This window comes from Tachyglossus aculeatus, chromosome 22 (genome assembly GCF_015852505.1).
Source record: "Tachyglossus aculeatus isolate mTacAcu1 chromosome 22, mTacAcu1.pri, whole genome shotgun sequence".
In the NCBI taxonomy this organism is placed as follows: domain Eukaryota; kingdom Metazoa; phylum Chordata; class Mammalia; order Monotremata; family Tachyglossidae; genus Tachyglossus; species Tachyglossus aculeatus.
In genome coordinates, this window is record NC_052087.1 from 57,251,461 (window position 1) to 57,273,430 (window position 21,970).

The following is a 21,970-nucleotide window of genomic DNA, read 5'->3' on the forward strand; positions in this document are numbered from 1 at the left end:
AGCGCTCAATAAATACGATTGAATGAACAAATGAATGAAAAGTGGAGGAGCTGGGATTAGAACCCACCACCTCTGACTCCCAAGCCCGGGCTCTTTCAATCAATCAATCAATCAATCAATCAATCAATCGTATTTATTAAGCGCTTCCTGTGTGCAGACCGCTGTACTAAGCGCTTGGGAAGTCCAAGTTGGCAACATCTAGAGACGGTCCCTACCCAACAGTGGGCTCACAGTCTAGAAGGGGGGGACAGAGAACAAAATGTGTGACTTTGGGCAAGTCACTTAACATCTCTTCAGTTCCCTCATCTGTAAAATGGGGATTAAGACTGTGAGCCCCCCATGGGACAACCTGATCACCTTGTAACCTCCCCAGCACTTAGAACGGTGCTTTGCACATAGTAAGCGCTTAATAAATGCCATTATTATTATTATTATTATTATTATTATTATTATATTAACCAAATAATCAACCAATCAATCGTATTTATTGAGCCCCTTCTTTCCTCTCCCCCTCGTCCCCCTCTCCATCCCCCCGCCTTACCGCCTTCCCCTCCCCACAGCACCTGTATATATGTATATATGGTTGTACATATTTATTACTCTGTTTATTTATTTATTTATTTATTTTACTTGTACATTTCTATCCTACTTATTTTATTTTGTTGGTATGTTTGGTTCTGTTCTCTGTCTCCCCCTTTTAGACTGTGAGCCCACTATCGGGTAGGGACTGTCTCTATGTGATGCCAATTTGTACTTCCCAAGCGCTTAGTACAGTGCTCTGCACATAGTAAGCGCTCAATAAATACGATTGATTGATTGATTGATTGATTTATTGAGCGCTTACTGTGTGCAAAGCACTGTACTAAGCGCTTGGGAAGTACAAGTTGGCAACATATAGAGACGGTCCCTACCCAACAGCGGGCTCACAGTCTACAAGGGGGAGACAGAATAAAACAAAACATATTAACAAATATGTTAATATTTGTAATATGTATGTAACATATGTAACATATGTAATATGTTAAAAAAATAAAATAAATAGAATAGATATGTACAAGTAAAATCAATCAATAAATAGAGTAATAAATCCGTACAAACATATATATATATACATATATACAGGTTGGCTTTCCACTGAGCCACGCTGCTTCTAATCAATCAATTGTATTTATTGAGCACTTACTGTGTGCAGAGCACTGTACTAAGCGCTTGGGAAGTACAAGTTGGCAACATATAGAGACGGTCCCTACCCAACCGTTCAGTTCTAGGGCGAGGCTGGCTTTTCGCTTCCGACGTCTTTCCCGCAGGTGACCGTGACCACCATCGGCTACGGCGACAAGGTGCCCCAGACCTGGATTGGGAAAACCATCGCCTCCTGCTTCTCCGTCTTCGCCATCTCCTTCTTTGCCCTGCCCGCGGTAAGAATAATCCTCATCCTGCTAATTGTGGTATTTGCTAAGCGCTTATTAGGTGTCCAGCATGGTACCCAGTACTGGAGCAGATACAAGATGATCAGGCCCCACGTGGGCTCACAGTAATATCAATCAATCAATCAATCGTATTTACTGAGCGCTTACTGCGTGCGGAGCACTGTACTAAGCACTTGGGCAGTCCAAGTTGGCAACATATAGAGACAGTCTCTACCCAACAGTGGGCTCACAGTCTAAAAGTAATAGTAATTCATTCATTCAATCGTATTTATTGAGCGCTTACTGTGTGCGGAGCTTGGGAAGTACAAGCGTGGCTCAGTGGGAAGAGCCCGGGCTTTGGCGTCAGAGGTCATGGGTTCAAATCCAGGCTCTGCCAATTGTCAGCTGTGGGACGTTGGGCAAGTCACTTCACTTCTCTGGGCCTCAGTTCCCTGATCTGTAAAATGGGATGAAGACTGGGAACCCCCTGTGGGACAACCTGATCACCTTGTAACCTCCCCAGTGCTTAGAACAGTGCTTTGCACATAGTAAGCGCTTAATAAATGCAATCATTATTACAAGTTGGCAACATTCATTCATTCATTCATATTTATTGAGCGCTTCCTGTGTGCAGAGCACTGTATTAAGCACTTGGGAAGTACAAGTTGGCAATGTATATTCATTCATTCATTCAATCGTATTTATTGAGCGCTTCCTGTGTGTAGAGCACTGGACTAAGCGCTTGGAAAGTACAAGTTGGCAACATATCGAGACGGTCCCTACCCAACAGTGGGCTCACAGTCTAATGATGGTATCTGTTAAGCAAAGCACTGTTCTAAGCGCTGAAATAATGGTATTTGTTAAGCACTTACTATGTTGAAAGCACTGTTTTAAACGTTGGGGAGGTTACAAGGTGATCAGCTTGTCCCACGGGGGCCTCACAGTTTTAATCCCCATTTTACAGATGAGGGAACTAAGGCACAGAGAATAATAATAATAATAAATAATAATAATGACATTTAAGTACTTACTATGTGCAAAGCACTGTTCTAAGCTCTGGGGAGGTTACAAGGTGAGCAGGTTGTCCCGCAGGAGGCTCACAGTCTTCATCCCCATTTTACAAATGAGGTAACTGAGGCTCAGAGAAATGAAGTGACTTGCCCAAAGTCACACAGCTGACAAGTGGCGGAGCCGGGATTTGAACCCATGACCTCTGACTCCAAAGCCCACGTTCTTTCCACTGAGCCACGCTGTTTCTCTAAATCGAGCTGGACACAGTCCCTGTCCTATGTGGGGCTCACAGTCTCAATCCCCATTTTACAGATGAGGGAACTGAGGCCCAGAGAAGTGAAGTGACTTGCCCAAAGTCACACAGCTGACAATCAGTCATATTTATTGAGCGCTTACTGTGCACAGAGCACTGTACTAAGCGCTTGGGAAGTACAAGTCGGCAACGTATAGAGACGGTCCCTACCCAACAGTGGGACAAGTGGCAAAGCCGTGATTTGAACCCATGACCTCTGACTCCAAAGCCCATGCTCTTTCCATTGAGCTGCAAGTGCTTTGCACATAGTAAGCGCTTAACAAATACCATCATTCCAGCACTTAGAACGGTGTTTTGCACATAGTAAGCACTTAATAAATGCCATCATTATTATCAAGCACATTCTATGTGTTAAGCACTGGTCTAAGCGCTGGGTTAGATACACGGTAATCATTCAATAATTCATTCAATCATATCTATTGAGTGCTTACTGTGTGCAGAGCACTGTACTAAGCGCTTGGGAAGTCCAAGTTGGCAACACTTAGAGACGGTCCCTACCCGACAGCGGGCTTACAGTCTAGAAGGGGGAGACAGGTGTCAAAATCATCAGAACAAATAGAATTATAGTTACATGCACATCATTAACAAAATAAATAGAATTAGATCGGACGCAGTCCCTGTCCTATATGGGGTTCACACTCTAAGTCCTCATTTTACAGATGATCATAATAATAATAATAATAATAATAATAATAATTATGGTATTTGTTAAGCGCTTATTATGTGCCAAGCACTGTTCTAATGAGGGATAATAATAATGATAATAATTATAGCATTTATTAAGTGCCTACTATGTGCAAAGCACTGTTCTAAGCGCTGGGGAGGTTACAAGGTGATCAGGTTGTCCCACGGGGGGCTCACAATATTAATCCCCATTTTACAGATGAGGGAACTGAGGCCCAGAGAAGTTAAGTGACTTGCCCAAAGTCACACAGCTGATAATTGGCGGAGCAGGGATTTGAACCCATGACCTCTTACTCCAAAGCCCATGCTCTTTCCACTGAGCCATGCTGCTTCATATAACAAATACATAGGGATGTATTTGTTCAGTGCTTTCTATGTGTCAAACACAGTTCTAAGCGCTGGGTTAGATAAGAGATGAACAAATCGGACAGGGTCTCTGTTCCACACGAGACTCACACTCTTGATCTTCATCTTATATTCATTCATTCGATCAAACATATTTATTGAGCGCTTACTGTGTGCAGAGCACTGTACTAAGCGCTTGGAAAGTTCAATTCAGCAAGCGAGACAATCCCTACCCAACAACGGGCTCACAGTCTAGATACTAATAATAATAATAATGATGATGGTATTTGTTAAGCGCTTACTATGCGCCAGGCACTGTTCTAAGTGCTGGGATAGAGTTAGATACGGTCCGTGTCCCTTGTGGGGCTCACAGTCTCAATCCCCATTTTACAGATGAGGTCACTGAGGCGCAGAGAAGCCAAGTGACTTGTCCAAGGTCACACAGCAGATGGGTGGCAGAGCCAGGATCAGAACCCATGTCCTTTGACTCCAAGACCTGGGCTCTATCCACTAAGCTACCCTATATGCAGCCTCCTCAGTTTAATAATAATAATGATGGCATTTATTAAGCGCTTACTATGCGCAAAGCACTGTTCTAAGCGCTGTGAAGGTGACAAGGTGATCAGGTTGTCCCTCGTGGGGCTCACAGTCTTCATCCCCATTTCTACAGATGAGGGAACTGAGGCCCAGAGAAGTGAAGTGACTTGCCCAAAGTCACACAGCTGACAAGTGGCGGAGCCGGTATTTGAACCCATAACCTCTGTCTCCAAAGCCCGGGCTCTTTCCACTGAGCCACGCTGCTTCTCTAATAATAATAATAATAATAATAATAATGGCATTTATTAAGCGCTTACTTTGTGCAAAGCACTGTTCTAACCGCCGGGGAGATTACAAGGTGATCAGGTTGTTCCACGGGGGGCTCACAGTCTCCATCCCAGATGAGGGAACTGAGGCCCAGAGAAGTGAACTGACCTGCCCAAAGTCACACAGCTGACAAGTGGCGGAGCCGGGATTGGAACCCATGACCTCTGACTCCAAAGCCTGCACTCTTTCCACTGAGCCACGCTGCTTCTCTAATAATAATAATAATGGCATTTATTAAGCACTTACTATGTGCAAAGCACTGTTCTAAGCGCTGGGGAGGTGACAAGGTGATCAGGTTGTCCCACGGGGGGCTCACAGTCTTCATCCCCATTTTACAGGTGAGGTAACTGAGGCCCAGAGAAGTGAAGTGACTTGCCCACAGTCACACAGCTGACAATTGGCGGGGCCGGGATTTGAACCCATGACCTCTGACCTCTGACTCCAAAGCCCGGGCTCTTTCCTACTGAACCACGCTGCTTCTCTAAGTCAGCTGTGTGACTCTGGGCAAGTCACTTCACTTCTCTGTGCCTCAGTTCCCTCATCTGTAAACGGGATGAAAGCAGTGAGCCCCCCGTGGGACAACCTGACCACCTTGTAACCTCCCCAGTGCTTAGACCAGTGCTTTGCACATAGTAAGTGCTTAATAAATACCATCATCATTATTATTATTAATAATAATGATGGCATTTGTTAAGCTCTTACTATTCGTTCGTTCATTCAGTCATATGGATTGAGCGCTTACTGTGTGCAGAGCACTGGACTAAGCGCGCTGTTCTGAGCGCTGGCACTGTTCTACATAAGGCTTCGAGGGATGGTGGGGAGAGTTGTCGTGAGTCAGGGGGGTAAAGAGTGGGCATCCTCTCCTGCCCTCTCCTGCAGGGCATCCTCGGCTCCGGCTTCGCCCTCAAAGTTCAGCAGAAGCAGCGACAGAAACATTTCAACCGGCAGATCCCAGCAGCGGCATCGCTCATTCAGGTCAATCAATCAATCCATCAATCAATAAATCGTATTTATTGAGCGCTTACTGTGTGCAGAGCACTGGACTAAGCGCTTGGGAAGTCCAAGTTGGCAACATGTAGAGACGGTCCCTACCCGACAGCGGGCTCACAGTCTAGAAGGGGAAGGCAGACAACCAAACCAAACATATTAACAAAATAAAATAAATAGAATAGATATGTACAAGTAAAATAAATAAATAAATAAATAGAGTAATAAATATGTACAAACACATATACATATATACAGGGGCTGTGGGGAAGGGAAGGAGGTAAGGTGGGGGGGATGGAGGTCGGGGCGGGCAGCCCAGGGACATGGGCAGGGAGAGACTCATTCATTTATTTAGTCAATCATATTTATTGAGCGCTTACTGTGTGCAGAGCACTGGACTAAGCGCTTGGGAAGTACAAGTTGGCAACATATAGAGACCGTCCCTACCCAACAACGGCCTCACAGTTTAGAAGGGGGAGACGGATGGCAAAATAATAATAATGATGGCATTTATTAAGCACTTACTATGTGCAAAGCACTGTTCTAAGTGCTGGGGAGGTTACAAGATGATCAGGTTGTCCCTCGTGGGGCTCACAGTCTTCATCCCCATTTGACAGATGAGGGAACTGAGGTACTGAGAAGTGAAGTGACAATACAATGGCATTTATTAAGCATTTACTATGTGCAAAGCACAGTTCTAAGCTCTGGAGAGGTTACAAGGTGATCAGGTTGTCCCTCGTGGGGCTCACAGTCTTCATCCCCATTTGACAGATGAGGGAACTGAGGCACAGAGAAGTGAAGTGACTTAATATGATGGCATTTATTAAGCACTTACTATGTGCAAAGCACTGTTCTAAGTTCTGGGGAGGTTACAAGGTGGTCAGGTTGTCCCTCGCGGGGCTTCATCCCCATTTGACAGATGAGGGAACTGAGGCCCAGGGAATTGAAGTGACTTGCCCAAAGTCACACAGCTGACAATTGGTGGAGCTGGGATTTGAACCCATGACCTCTGACTCCAAAGCCCGGGCTCTTTCCACTGAGCCACGCTGCTTCTCAAAACAAAACATGTGGACAGATGTCAAGTCGTCAAAACAAATAGAATTAAAGCTAAATGTGCACATCTTTAACAAAATAAATAGAATAGGAAACATGCCATCAAGGGCCTCGGCTAAGAGGTCGAGGGGGTGCCCAGCACTGTACTGAGCGCTTGGGAGAGTCCACTATAACAATAAACAGACACAGTCCCTGCCCACAACGAGCTTCCAGTCTTCTGGACATGATTAGAAATAAATAAATGACAGATCTGGACATTAGTGCTTTGGGGCGGGGATTTATTCATTCATTCAATCGTATTTATTGAGCGCTTACTGTGTGCAGAGCACTGTACTAAGCGCTTGGAAAGTACAAGTCGGCAACATAGAGAGATGGTCCCTACCCAACAACGGGCTCACCGTCTAGAAGGGGGAGACAGACGACAGAACAAAACATGTGGACAGGTGTCAAGTCGTCAGAATAAATAGAATTAAAGCTAAATGCACATCAATCAATCAATGAATCAATCGTATTTATTGAGCGTTTACTGTGTGCAGAGCACTGTACTAAGCGCTTGGGAAGTCCAAGTCGGCAACATAGAGAGACGGTCCCTACCCAACAACGGGCTCGCAGTCTAGAAGGGGGAGACAGACGACAGAACAAAACATGTGGACGGGTGTCAAGTCGTCAGAATAAATAGAAATAAAGGTAGATGTGCATCATTAACAAAATAAATAGAATAGTAAATATGTCCAAGTAAAATGAATAGAATAATAAATCTGTACATGCATAGATACAGGGGCTGTGGGGAGGGGAAGGAGGTAGGGCGGAGGGGATGGGGAGAGGGAGAGGAAAAAGGGGGCTCAGTGTGGGAAGGCCTCCTGGAGGAGGTGAGCTCTCAGTAGGGCTTGGAAGGGAGGAAGAGAGCTAGTTTGGCGGATGTTGCCAACTTGTACTTCCCAAGCGCTTAGTACAGTGCTCTGCACACAGTAAGCGCTCAGTAAATACGATTGATTGATTGATTTGTGGAGGGAGGGCATTCCGGACCAGTGGGAGGACGTAAAGGGGTCACTGCTGGGGAGAGATGTAGGCCTGGAGGATGTGAGGGGGCTTCTCACCCCTCCAGTTCAATCAATCAATCAATCAATCAATCATATTTGTTGAGCACTTACTGTGTGCAGAGCACTGTACTAAGTGCTTGGGAAGTACAAGTTGGCAACATAGAGAGACAGTCCCTACCCAACAGTGGGCTCACAGTCTAGAAGGGGGAGACAGAGAACAAAACCAAACATACTAACAAAATCATCATCATCATCATCAATCGTATTTATTGAGCACTTACTGTGTGCAGAGCACTGTACTAAGCGCTTGGGAAGTACAAGTTGGCAACATAGAGAGACAGTCCCTACCCAACAGTGGGCTCACAGTCTAGAAGGGGGAGACAGAGAACAAAACCAAACATACTAACAAAATCATCATCATCATCATCAATCGTATTTATTGAGCACTTACTGTGTGCAGAGCACTGTACTAAGCGCTTGGGAAGTACAAACTGGCAACATCTAGAGACAGTCCCTACCCAACAGTGGGCTCACAGTCTAAAAGGGGGAGACAGAGAACAAAACCAAACATACTAACAAAATAAAATAAATAGAATAGATATGTACAGGTAAAATAAATAAATAAATAAATAGAGTAATAAAATGTACAAACATATATACATATACACAGGTGCTGTGGGGAAGGGAAGGAGATAAGATGGGGGGATGGAGGGGGGACGAGGGGGAGAGGAAGGAAGGGGCTGAGTGTGGGAAGGCCTCCTGGAGGAGGTGAGCTCTCAGTAGGGCCTTGAAGGGAGGAAGAGAGCGAGCTTGGCGGATGGGCAGAGGGATTGGGAGGATTCCAGGCCCGGGGGATGACCAGTCCACTGCCCCAGGGGTCCCCAGCTTTGGCCCCGACTGACCCTGTCCCCCAGTGTCCCCCCACTCTCCCAACAGACGGCCTGGAGATGCTACGCGGCGGAGAATCCCGACTCCTGCACGTGGAAAATCTATATCCGGAGACCCAGTCGCAACTACCACCTGCTGTCTCCGAGCCCCAAGCCCAAGAAATCAGCCATGGTGAGGGAGCCCCGATCCCCCTCAGCCCACCCCCAGGACCCCCCTGCTCTCCCCCTCTCACCCCCGGCCGGGGTGGGACAAATGGAGATACAGATCTATATCGATGTGTACATATCTATTCTATTTATTTTACCAGTCAATCAATCGTATTTATTGAGCGCTTACTGTGGGCAGAGCACTGTACTAAGTGCTTGGGAAGTATAAGTTGGCAACATATAGAGACAGTCCCTACCCAACAGTGGGCTCACAGTATATATAAAGCAAACAAAAAGGAAGAGAAGATCAATCCATCCATCAATCCATCAATCGTATTTATTGAGCACTTACTGTGTGCAGAGCACTGTACTAAGCGCTTGCAAATATTACAGGGTAAAAGAAAGATACATACGAGAAGCAGCGTGGCTCAGTGGAAAGAGCCCGGGCTTTGGAGTCAGAGTTCATGGATTCAAATCCCGGCTCAGCCAATTAATAATAATGATGGCATTTATTAAGCGCTTACTATGTGCAAAGCACTGTTCTAAGCACTGGGGAGGCTACAAGGTGATCAGGTTGTCCCACGGGGGGCTCACAGTCTTCATCCCCATTTTACAGATGAGGTAACTGAGGCCCAGAGAAGTGAAGTGACTTGTCCAAAGTCACACAGCTGACAGTTGGCAGAGCTGGGACTTGAACCCCTGAGCTCTGACTCCAAAGCCCGGGCTCTTTCCACTGAGCCACGCTGCTTCTTGCCCAGAGTCACACAGCTGACAGTTGGCAGAGCCAGGATTTGAACCCATGACCTCTGACTCCAAAGCCCAGGCTCTTTCCACTGAGCCACACTGCTTCTCTAAGCTTCTCTAAGCTTGTACCCACCCCAGGGCTTAGTACAGTGTCTGGCACATAGTAAGCACTTAACAGAAAAGCAGCGTGGCTTAGTGGAAAGAGCCTGGGCTTGGGGGTCAGAGGTCGTGGGTTCTAATCCCAGCTCCACCACTTATTGGCTGTGTGACTTTGGGCAAGTCACTTCACTTCTCTGTGCCTCAGTTACCTTGTCTGTAAAATGGGGATTAAGACTGTGAGCCCCACGTGGGGCGACCTGATCACCTTATATCTCCCCCAGCGCTTAGAACAGTGCTTTGCACATAGTAAGCGCTTAATAAATGCCAGTATTATTGTTATTATTATTAACAAGTACCATGATTAAGCGCTTAGTGCAGTGCTCTGCACACAGTAAGCACTCAATAAATACGATTGATTGATTGATTATTATTCAAAGTGGCAGAACCAGGATGAGAACCCAGATCCTTCCGACTCCCGGCCCATTCTCTATCTACTAGGCCACCCTTCTCATGGGCCCAGGCCCCTCCATCGTCTTGGGGTGGAAGGCCATATCATAGAGAAGCAGCGTGGCTCAGTGGAAAGAGCCCGGGCTTTGGAGTCAGAGGTCATGGGTTCAAATCCCACCTCTGCCAACTGTCAGCTGTGTGACTCTGGGCAAGTCACTTCACGTCTCTGGGCCTCAGTTCCCTCATCTGGAAAATGGGGATGAAGACTGTGAGGCCCCCCATGGGACAACCTGATCACCTTGTAACCTCCCCAGCGCTTAGAACAGTACAGTACAGTACAGTAGAGAAGCAGCGTGGCTCAGTGGCAAGAGCCCGGGCTTTGGAGTCAGGGGTCATGGGTTCGAATCCCGGCTCCGCCACACGTCTGCTATGCGACCTTGGGCAAGTCACTTAACTTCTCTGAGCCTCAGTGGCCTCATCTGTAAAATGGGGATTAATAATAATAATAATAATGGCATTTGTTAAGTGCTTTCTATGTGCAAAGCACTGCTCTAAGCACTGGGGGGATACAAGGTGATCAGGTTGTCCCACGTGGGGCTCAGAGTCTTAATCCCCATTTTACAGATGAGGGAACTGAGGATCAGTGAAGTGACTTGCCCAAGGTCACACAGCAGACATGTGGTGGAGCTGGGATTCGAACCCATGTCTTCTGACTCCAAAGCCCGGGCTCTTTCCACTGAGCCACGCTGCTTCTCTAATTATGGATTATCTAATTATCTAATTACGGGGATTATGACTGTGAGCCCTACGTGGGACAACCTGATCACCTTGTATTCCCCCCCTCCAGCGATTAGAACACTGCTTTGCACATAGTAAGCGCTTAACAAATGCCATTATTATTATTATTATTACTTTGCACCTAGTAAGTGCTTAATAAATGCCATTATTATTGTTATCAGCCATCCCTCTGCCTCCAGCATGCCCCCCAAATTAAACCAGCAATGGGGAGCAAAGAAAATGTACCCCCCTCCCTTCCTGCCCCAAACCTGCTCCCCAGAAGCCCCTGAGTGCTTACTACAGCATCCCCCCGCACCTCCCGGAGCCATCAGAGACCGTGAGCCCACTGTTGGGTAGGGACTATCTCTATATGTTGCCAACTTGTACTTCCCGAGCGCTTAGTCCAGTGCTCTGCACACAGTAAGCGCTCAATCAATACGATTGACGATGATCAGAGACTGGGAGCCCACTGTTGGGTAGGGACTGTCTCTATATGTTGCCAATTTGTCCTTCCCAAGCGCTTAGTCCAGTGCTCTGCACACAGTAAGCGCTCAATAAGTACGATCGATTGATTGATCGATCAGAGGGAGTGAGCCCTTACTAAGCCCCGCTCTGGGGGCTGCAGGTGAAAAGGAAGAAATTCAAGCTGGAGAAGGATAACGGCGTCGGTTCTGGAGAGAAGATGCTAACCGTCCCCCAGATCACCTATGACCGGGTCTTGGAGGACAGAAGATCCGAACATTTCTCCATCGACGGATATGAAAACTCGGGTGAGAACTTGGGGGCCGGACGCGGGAAGGGGAGGCGGGGGGGGGAAGAGGGTCAATCAATCAATCAATCAATCAATCAATCGTATTTATTGAGTGCTCACTGTGCGCACAGTGCACAAATGCACAAATACGATTGAATGAACGAATGAATGAAAAGTGGCGGAGCCGGGATTAGAACCCACCACCTCTGACTCCCAAGCCCGGGCTCTTTCAATCAATCAATCAATCAATCAATCGTATTTATTGAGCGCTCACTGTGTGCACAGCACTGGACTAAGCGCTTGGGGACTCCAAGTTGGCTACATATAGAGACGGTCCCTACCCCACAGTGGGCTCGCAGTCTAGAAGTCCTCTGTGGACATTCCCTTTGCTCTCACTCATTTGACTTGTACTTCCCAAGCGCTTAGTACAGTGCTCTACACACCGTAAGCGCTCAATAAATACGATTGATTGATTGATTGATTGATTATTATTATCAGAAGGGATGACAGGTCTTCTCTCCTCAGTGCCGAAGAACCAGTTGCTCCTGGAAGTGTCCGCCCGCCCCTTCGGACGCACAAACAGTTTCGCCGATGACCTGGACCTAGAAGGGGAGACCTTGCTGGCCCCCCTCACTCAGCTCTCTCAGTAGGTCCTAGTCGGAGGGTACGGGGTTCGAGTGGGGGTCTGGGCGGAAAGGCTGGGGCCTGGGCCTCCCCCTTCTCGACTGTGAGCCCACTGTTGGGTAGGGACCGTCTCTAGATGCTGCCATCTTGCACTTCCCAAGCGCTTAGTACAGTGCTCTGCACACGGTAAGCGCTCAATAAATACGACTGAATGAATGAATGAATGAATGAACCATGGTCCTGAGGGTGGGAGGGTGGGGGGGGGTCTCGGCTGAGTGTGGCTGGGTGGTCCGGGCCAACAGCCTTTTAGACTGTGAGCCCACTGTTGGGTAGGGACTGTCTCTATATGTTGCCACTTTGTACTTCCCAAGCGCTTAGTACAGTGCTCTGCACATAGTAAGCGCTCAATAAATACGATTGATGATTGATGATGATGAACAGTGGCCCCTTGGACTGGCCATCTGGGGGTCTAGATGGGCAGTCACCAGGCGGGTAATCAATCAATCAGTCAATCCATCGTATTTATTGAGCGCTTACTGTGTGCAGAGCACTGGACTAAGCGCTTGGGAAGTCCAAGTTGGCAACATATAGAGACTGTCCCTACTCAACAGTGGGCTCACAGTCTAAAAGGGTAAGTGAGGGTCTGCGCTGTGAGCTTGTTTGGGGCGGGGAATGCGTCTGTTTATTGTTGACATGTCCCCTCCCAAGCGCTTAGTACAGTGCTCTGCACACAGTTAGCGCTCAATAAATACAATTGAATGAATGAATGAGAGCAAAGGGAACGGCCACAGAGGACTTCTAGACTGTGAGCCCACTGTTGGGTAGGGACCGTCTCTAGATGCTGCCATCTTGCACTTCCCAAGCGCTTAGTACAGTGCTCTGCACATGGCAAGCGCTCAATAAATACGATTGAATGAATGAATGAATGGGCCGACTATGGTCCTGAGGGTGGGAGGGTGGGGGGAGTCTGGGCTGTGTGTGGCTGGGTGGTCCGGGCCAACAGTGGCCCCTTGGACTGGCCATCTGGGGGTCTAGATGGGCAGTCACCAGGCAGGTAATCAATCAATCAATCAATCATATTTATTGAGCGCTTACTGTGTGCAGAGCACTGGACTAAGCGCTTGGGAAGTCCAAGTTGGCAACATCTAGAGACAGTCCCTACCCAACAGTGGGCTCACAGTCTAAAAGGGTAAGTGAGGGTCTGCGCTGTGAGCTCGCTCGGGGCGGGGAATGCGTCTGTTTATTATTGATATGTCCCCTCCCAAGCGCTTAGTACAGTGCTCTGCACACAGTTAGCGCTCAATAAATACGATTGAATGAATGAATGAGAGCAAAGGGAACGGCCACTGAGGACTTCTAGACTGTGAGCCCACTGTAGGGTAGGGACCGTCTCCACATAATAATAATAATGATGATGGCATTTATTAAGCGCTTACTATGTGCAAAGCACTGCTCTAAGCGCTGGGGAGGTTACAAGGTGATCAGGTTGTCCCCTGGGGGTTCACAGTCTTCATCCCCATTTGACGGAGGAGGGAACTGAGGCCCAGAGAAGTGAAGTGACTTGCCCAAAGTCACACAGTTGGGGAGAGTCAGGGATCATTATTATTATTATTAGGGTATTTGTTAAGCGCCTACTATGTGAGAGGCACTGTAATAAGCCCTGGGGTGGATACAAGCAAATCAGGTTGGGCACAGTCCCTGTCCCAAGTGGAGCTCACAGTCTCCATCCCCAATTTCCAGATGAGGCCACTGAGGCCCAGAGAAGTGAAGTGATTTGCCCAAGGTCACACAGTAGACAAGGGGGCAGAGCGGGGATTAGAACCCAGGACCTTCTGATTCCGATCACTGGGGGAGAGTCAGAGATGGAGAGGGGAGAGTTGTGGGGGGAGGCGGGGCCATGGTAGCCCATTGTGGGAGCAGTGTGGTTTACAAGAGCCCAGGAAGGAGTCACAGGTTGTGGGTTCTAATTCCGACTCCACCCCTTATCAGCCGTGTGACTTTGGGCAAGTCACTTCACTTCTCTGGGCCTCAGTTCCCTCGTCTGGAAAATGGAGATGAAGACCATGAGCCCCACGTGAGACAACCTGATGACCTTGTATCTCCCCCGGCGTTTAGAACAGTGCTTGGCCCATAGTAAGCGCTTAACAAATACCATCATTAGTATTAGGGAGAAGCAGTGTGGCTCAGTGGAAAGAGCACGGGTTTGGGAGTCAGAGGTCAGGGGTTCAAATCCCGACTCCACCAAATTGTCAGCCGATGATAATAATAATGATAATAATTACCCACCTCAGCGCTTGTAAGCTCTTAAATACCATAATAATAATTATCATTATCACCTACCCCAGTGCTTAGGACAGTGCCTGGCACAGAGTAAGCGCTTAAATCCCCTAATAATTTTTATTATCACCTACCCCAGGGCTTAGTCTTTTAGACTGTGAGCCCATTGTTGGGTAGGGACTGTCTCTCTATGTTGCCAACTTGGACTTCCCAAGCGCTTAGTCCAGTGGTCTGCACACAGTAAGCGCTCAATAAATACGGTTGATTGATTGATTGATTGATTAGAACAGTGCCTGTCCCGTAATAAGTGCTGAAATACCCTAATCATAATGATCATTATCACCCACCCCAGCGATTCGAACAGTGCTTGGCACGGAGTCAGGGCCGAAGAGAGAGCCAAAGGGGCAGCGGAGAGGCGGGAATCCCGGGAGAAATCCCGGCACTTCCCGGATTTTCCCGGGAATCCGATTCCCGCGCGCGTGTGTGAGTGGGAGCGGGCGGGAAGAGGCGCGGAGGAGGTGACAACGCGGGGGACGGGGAGGGAAGGGGACCCCCGGGGAGACCCCCGCCCCCATCCACCCCATCCCTTAATAATAATAATAATAATAATAATAATAATAACAGCATTTATTAAGCGCTTACTATGTGCAAAGCACTGTTCTAAGCGCTCGGGAGGTTACAAGGTGATCAAGTTGTCCCACGGGGGGCTCACAGTCTTCATCCCCATTTTACAGATGAGGTCACTGAGGCACAGAGAAGTTAAGTGACTTGCCCAAAAGTAATAATATAAAAATAAGAATGACGATGATACTACTAATAATAAAGATACTACTACTACTGCTAATAGCATTTGTTAAGCGCTTACTAAGTGCAAAGCACTGTTCTAAGCGCTGAGGAGGTTACAAAAGGAGATCCGGTTGTCCCACGGGGGGCTCCCAGTCTTCATCCCCATTTGACAGATGAGGGAACTGAGACCCAGAGAATAATAATAATAATCATAATGATGACATTTATTAAGCGCTTACTATGTGTCAAGCACTGTTCTAAGCGCTGGGGAGGTTACAAGGAGATCAGGTTGTCCCACAGGGGGCCCACAGTCTTCATCCCCATTTGACAGATGAGGGAACTGAGGCACAGAGAATAATAATAATAAAAATGATGATGACATTTATTAAGCGCTTACTATGTGCCAAGCACTGGTCTAAGCGCTGGGGAGGTTACAAGGAGATCAGGTTGTCCCATGGGGGGCCCACAGTCTTCATCCCCATTTTCCAGATGAGGGAACTGAGGCACAGAGAAGTGACTTGCCCAAGGTCACACAGTTGACAAACGGCAGTCGGGATTAGAACCCATGACCCCGACTCCAAATAATAATAATAATAATAATGGTATTTGTTAAGCGCTTACTATGTGCAAAGTGCGGTTCTATGCGCTGGGGAGGTTACAAGGTAATCAGGTTGTCCCACGGGGGGCTCACAGTCTTCATCCCCATTTTCCAGATGAGGGAACTGAGGCCCAGAGAAGTGAAGCGACTTGCCCAAAGTCACACAGCTGACAAGAGGCAGAGCCGGCATTCGAACCCATGACCCCGCTTCCAAAGCCCGGGCTCTTTCCACTGAGCCACGCTGCTTCCTCTCCCCCTCCCCATCCCCTCCACCCTACCTCCTTCCCCTCCCCACAGCACCTGTATATATGTTTGTACAGATTTATTACTCTATTTTACTTGTACATATTTATTCTATTTATTTTATTTTGTTAATATGTTTTGTTTTGTTGTGTGTCTGTCTCCCCCTTCTTGCCTGTGAGCCCGCTGTTGGGTAGGAACCGTCTCTCTGTGTTGCCAACTTGGACTTCCCAAGAGCTTAGTACAGTGCTCTGCACACAGTAAGCGCTCAATAAATACGAATGAATGAATGAATCTGGGCACCCAAAGTCCCGTCTTCTGGTCCCACACACCTGGTAGCATCCACTTGCAATTCTTTGAGCACGTGCGGGCAAACGCGGTCTGATTTCAGGCGTCCAGCACAGCGCCCTACACATGACTACCCCACAGCACCTGTATATATGTATATATGTTTGTACATATTTATTACTCTCTATTTATTTATTTATTTGACTTGTACATATCTATTCTATTTATTTTATTTTGTTAGTATGTTTGGTTTTGTTCTCTGTCTCCCCCTTTTAGACTGTGAGCCCACTGTTGGGTAGGGACTGGCTCTATATGTTGCCAATTTGTACTTCCCAAGCGCCTAGTACAGTGCTCTGCACACAGTAAGCGCTCAATAAATACGATTGATGATGATGATGACTAAAACTTCACAGTCCAAACTTAGAAGGGTCTGAGCCACCCCAGAAAAATCAGGACACTTAGCCTGGACTCCATAGGGCAGGTTAAATCATCATCATCATCATCATCAATTGTATTTATTGAGCGCTTACTGTGTGCAGAGTACTGTACTAAGCGCTTGGGAAGTACAAGTTGGCAACATATAGAGACAGTCCCTACCCAACAGTGGGCTCACAGTCTAAAAGGGGGAGACAGAGAACAAAACCAAACATACTAACAAAATAAAATAGAATAGATATCATCATCATCATCATCAATTGTATTTATGGAGCGCTTACTATGTGCAGAGCGCTGTACTAAGCGCTTGGGAAATACAAATTGGCAACACATAGAGACAGTCCCTACCCAACAGTGGGCTCACAGTATAAAAGGGATATGTACAAGTGAAATAAATAAATAAATAAATAAATAAATAGAGTAACAAATATGTACAAACATAAATGACTAGTGGCCGAATGGCAAATGAATGTCTTGTTTAAGAAAGTCCTGGGATGAAATTTAAATCACCTAATCAGGACACCCAGTACAGCGCTGGGCACACAGTGGGCACTCAGCACAGTGCCTGCATACAGTAGTGCACTCTGCACACAGTGGGAGTCCAGCACAGCAACCTGCGCTCAGCGGACAGCCAGGACAGTACTCAGTGGCTGGTGTGAGGACACCCGATGTGAATAGGCCCAGAAAGATGACGACTGATATGTTCTAGATCCAAATAATAATAGTAATGGTATTTGTTAAGCGCTTTCTATGTGCCAGGCACTGTTCTAAGCGCTGGGGTGGATACCAACAAATCAGAGTGTCCCATGTTGGGTTCATGGTCTCAGTCCCCTTTTTCCAGATGAGGTCACTGAGGCCTAGAGAAGTGAAATGACTTGTCCAAGGTCACACAGCAGATAAGCCGTGGAGCCGGAATTAGAACGCATGACTTTTTGACCCCCAGGCTCAGTGTAATTTCTGGACCCCTCGGCCTCCCCACTTTCTCGGCCTCTGCACTCGAGCAGCCCTTCTATTCATTCATTCATTCATTCGTATTTATTGAGCGCTTACTGTGTGCAGAGCACTGTACTAAGTGCTTGGGAAGTACAAATTGGCAAATTTGTACTTCTAGACTGTGAGCCCGTTGTGGGCAGGGACCGTCTCTATTTGTTGCCTAATTGTACTTCCCAAGTTCTTGGTACAGTGCACAGTAAGCGTATAATAATAATAATAATAATGGCATTTATTAAGCGCTTACTATGTGCAAAGCACTGTTCTAAGCGCTGGGGAGGTTCCAAGGTGATCAGGTTGTCCCACGGGGGGGCTCACAGTTTTAATTCCCATTTTCCAGAGGAGGGATCTGAGGCCCAGAGAAGTGAAGTGACTTGCCCAAAGTCACCCAGCTGACAACTGGCAGAGCCGGCATTTGAACCCATGACCTCTGACTCCAAAGCCCGGGCTCTTTCCCCTGAGCCACGCTGCTTCTCTATGAATGACTCTCAATCAATCAATCAGTCAATCGTATTTATTGAGCGCTTACTGTGTGCAGAGCACTGTACTAAGCGCTTGGGAAGCCCAAGTTGGCAACATCTAGAGACAGTCCCGACCCAACAGCGGGCTCACAGTCTAGAAGGGGGAGGCAGAGAACAAAACCAAACATACTAACAAAATAAATAGAACAGATATGTACTGAACGAACCCCGAAGCGTTGCGGCCTGGCCCTATCTTTCATGCGTTCATTCAATCGTATTTATTGAGCGCTCACTGTGTGCAGAGCACTGTACTAAGCGCTTGGGAAGTACAAATTGGCTTTCGCTTGAGGCCGGAGGGGACGGGCCTACTTTCCCACCTCTCCCCTCTCATCCGTTACCCCCATCCCATCCTGCCCCCTCATCCCGCCAGTGCTCCCGGGGGCTGAGCCCCTTCCTTCCTCTCCCCCTCATCCCCCTCTCCATCCCCCCCATCTTACCTCCTTCCCTTCCCCACAGCACCTGGATATATGTTTGTACATATTTATTACTCTATTTATTTATTTTACTTCATCATCATCATCAATCATATTTATTGAGCGCTTACTATGTGCAGAGCACTGTACTAAGCGCTTGGGAAGTCCAAATTGACAACATACAGAGACAGTCCCTACCCAACAGTGGGCTCACAGTCTAAAAGGGGGAACATGTACTTGTACATATCTATTCTATTTATTTGATTTTGTTGGTATGTTTGGTTTTGTCTCCCCCTTTTAGCCTGTGAGCCCACTGTTGGGTAGGGACTGTCTCTCTATGTTGCCAATTTGGACTTCCCAAGCGCTTAGTACAGTACTCTGCACACAGTAAGCGCTCAATAAATACGATTGAGGATGATGATGAGGAGGAGGAAGGGCAGCCCCCCGATCTCCCTCTCGCCATCTGTTTGTCGGGGCGTCTCAAGGGGCCACGGGACCTAATTTAGTAAATTGGGTTTGGGCTTCCCAGCTGTGGCCTATTAGCTAATTGGTTTATCCAGGGGGGTGCTCAGGACAGTGAAGGGGGGAGGTGGAGGGGGGCGTCTAGCAAGGCCCCAGCCCCCTCCCCCTGTTCATTACAGGGTGGCCGGGTCTCTCCCTCCTGGTGTTCCCACGACTGGACACCTGTCCACGTGTTTTGTTTTGTTGTCTGCCTCCCCCTTCTAATAACCATAAATGATGATGGCATTTTTTAAGCGCTTACTATGTGCAAAGCACTGGGGAGGTTACGGGATAATAATAATAATGGCATTTATTAAGTGCTTACTATGTGCAAAGCGCTCAATAGATACGACTGAATAATAATAATAATAATGATGGCATTTATTAAGCGCTTACTATGAGCAAAGCACGGCTCTAAACGCTGGGGAGGTTATGGGATAATAATAATAATAATAATAACAATAATAATAATAACACTAATGGCATTTATTAAGTGCTTACTATGTGCAAAGCGCTCAATAGATACGACTGAATAATAATAATAATGATGATGGCATTTATTAAGCGCTTACTATGTGCAAAGCACTGCTCTAAGCTCTGGGGAGGTTACGGGATAATAATGATAATGGCATTTATTAAGTGCTTACTATGTGCAAAGCGCTCAATAGATACGACTGAATAATGATAATGATGATGGCATTTATTAAGCGCTTACTATATGCAAAGCACTGCTCTAAGCGCTGGGGAGGTTACAGGATAATAATAATAATCATAATGGCATTTATTAAGTGCTTACTATGTGCAAAGTGCTCAATAGATATGACTGAATAATAATAATAATGATGGCATTTATTAAGCGCTTACTATGTGCAAAGCACTGCTCTAAGCGCTGGGGAGGTTACGGGATAATAATAATAATAATAATGGTGTTTATTAAGTGCTTACTATGTGCAAAGCACTCAATAGATACGACTGAATAATAATAATAATGATGGCATTTATTAAGCTCTCACTATGTGCAAAGCACTGTTCTAAACGCTGGGGAGGTTACAAGGAGATCAGGTTGTCCCACGGGGGGGCTCACAGTCTTAATCCCCATTGTACAGATGAGGGAACTGAGGCCCAGAGAAGTGAAGTGACTTGCCCAAAGTCACCCAGCTGACAACTGGCAGAGCAGGGATTTGAACCCATGACTTCTCACTCCAAAGCTCCTGCTCTTCCCACTGAACCATGCCGCTTCTCTAAACTCCTTCTAGACTGTGAGCCCGTTGTTGGGTAGGGACCGTCTCTATATGTTGCCGACTTGGACTTCCCAAGTGCTTAGTACAGTGCTCTGCACACAGTAAGCGCTCAATAAATACGATTGAATGAATGAGTGAATGGTGACTAAGAACTGTAGCAGGAGACCCAGCTGGGCGGCGACCCTTCCCCTTGCCTCCCAGCCCCCATGGACCGGATAATAATAATAATAATAATAATACTGATGGCATTTATTAAGTGCTTACTATGAGCACTGGGGAGGTTACCAGGTGATCAGGTCAATCAATCAATCAATCGTATTTATTGAGTGCTTACTGTGTGCAGAGCACTGTACTAAGCGCTTGGGAAGTACAAGTTGGCAACATATAGAGAAGCAGCGTGGCTCAGTGGAAAGAGCGCAGGCTTTGGAGTCAGAGGTCATGGGTTCAAATCCCAGCGCCACCACTTGTCAGCTGTGTGACTTTGGGCAAGTCACTTAACTTCTCTGTGCCTCAGTTCCCTCATCTGTAAAATGGGGATTAAGACTGTGAGCCCCACGTGGGACAACCTGATCCTCCACAGCGCTTAGAACAGTGCTTTGCACATAGTAAGCGCTTAACAAATGCCATTATTATTATTATTATTATCATTATCATTATATAGAGACAGTCCCTACCCAACAGTGGGCTCACAGGCTAAAAGACTGAAAGATCGTCTCACGGGGGGCTCGCAGTCTTCATCCCCATTTTCCAGATGAGGGAACTGAGGCCGAGAGAAGTGAAGAGACTTGCCCAGAGTCACACAGCTGACAATTGGCAGAGCCGGGATTTGTACCCATGACCAGAGAAGCAGCATGGCTCAGTGGAAAGAACCCGGGCTTTGGAGTCAGAGGTCATGGGTTCGAATACCGCCCCCGCCACATGTCTGCTGTGTGACCTTGGGCGAGTCACTTCACTTCTCTGAGCCTCAGTTCCCTCATCTGTAAAATGGGGATTAAGACTGTGAGCCCCACGTGGGACAACCTGATCACCTTGTATCCTCCACAGCGCTTAGAACAGTGCTTTGCACATAGTAAGCGCTTAACAAATGCCATCATCATCATTATTACATAGAGACAGTCCCTACCCAACAGTGGGCTCACAGTATAAAAGACTAAAAGGTCATTCCACGGGGGGCTCGCAGTCTTCATCCCCATTTTCCAGATGAGGGAACTGAGGCCAAGAGAAGTGAAGTGACTTGCCCAGAGTCACACAGCTGACAATTGACAGAGCCGGGATTTGTACCCATGACCAGAGAAGCAGCATGGCTCAGTGGAAAGAGCCCGGGCTTTGGAGTCAGAGGTCATGGGTTCGAATCCTGACTCCGCCACATGTCTGCTGTGTGACCCTGGGCGAGTCACTTCACTTCTCTGAGCCTCAGGTCCCTGTGAGCCCCACGTGGGATAACTTGATCACCTTGTATCCCCCCCCAGCACTTAGAACAGTGCTTTGCACATAGTAA

The 21,970-nt window shown here is 47.2% G+C and overlaps 1 protein-coding gene across 1 annotated transcript in view; it reads left to right on the top strand.

Annotated features, from left to right (window-relative positions):
- The window catches only part of KCNQ1 (potassium voltage-gated channel subfamily Q member 1), a 192,278-nt gene that overhangs the window by 103,190 nt on the left and 67,118 nt on the right, over positions 1-21,970 (top strand). The window contains exons 9-13 of the mRNA XM_038765388.1: positions 1,308-1,418; positions 5,506-5,601; positions 8,643-8,765; positions 11,433-11,577; positions 12,084-12,204. Coding sequence (XP_038621316.1) covers positions 1,308-1,418; positions 5,506-5,601; positions 8,643-8,765; positions 11,433-11,577; positions 12,084-12,204 — 596 coding nt within the window. The remainder of the gene's footprint in view (positions 1-1,307; positions 1,419-5,505; positions 5,602-8,642; positions 8,766-11,432; positions 11,578-12,083; positions 12,205-21,970) is intronic.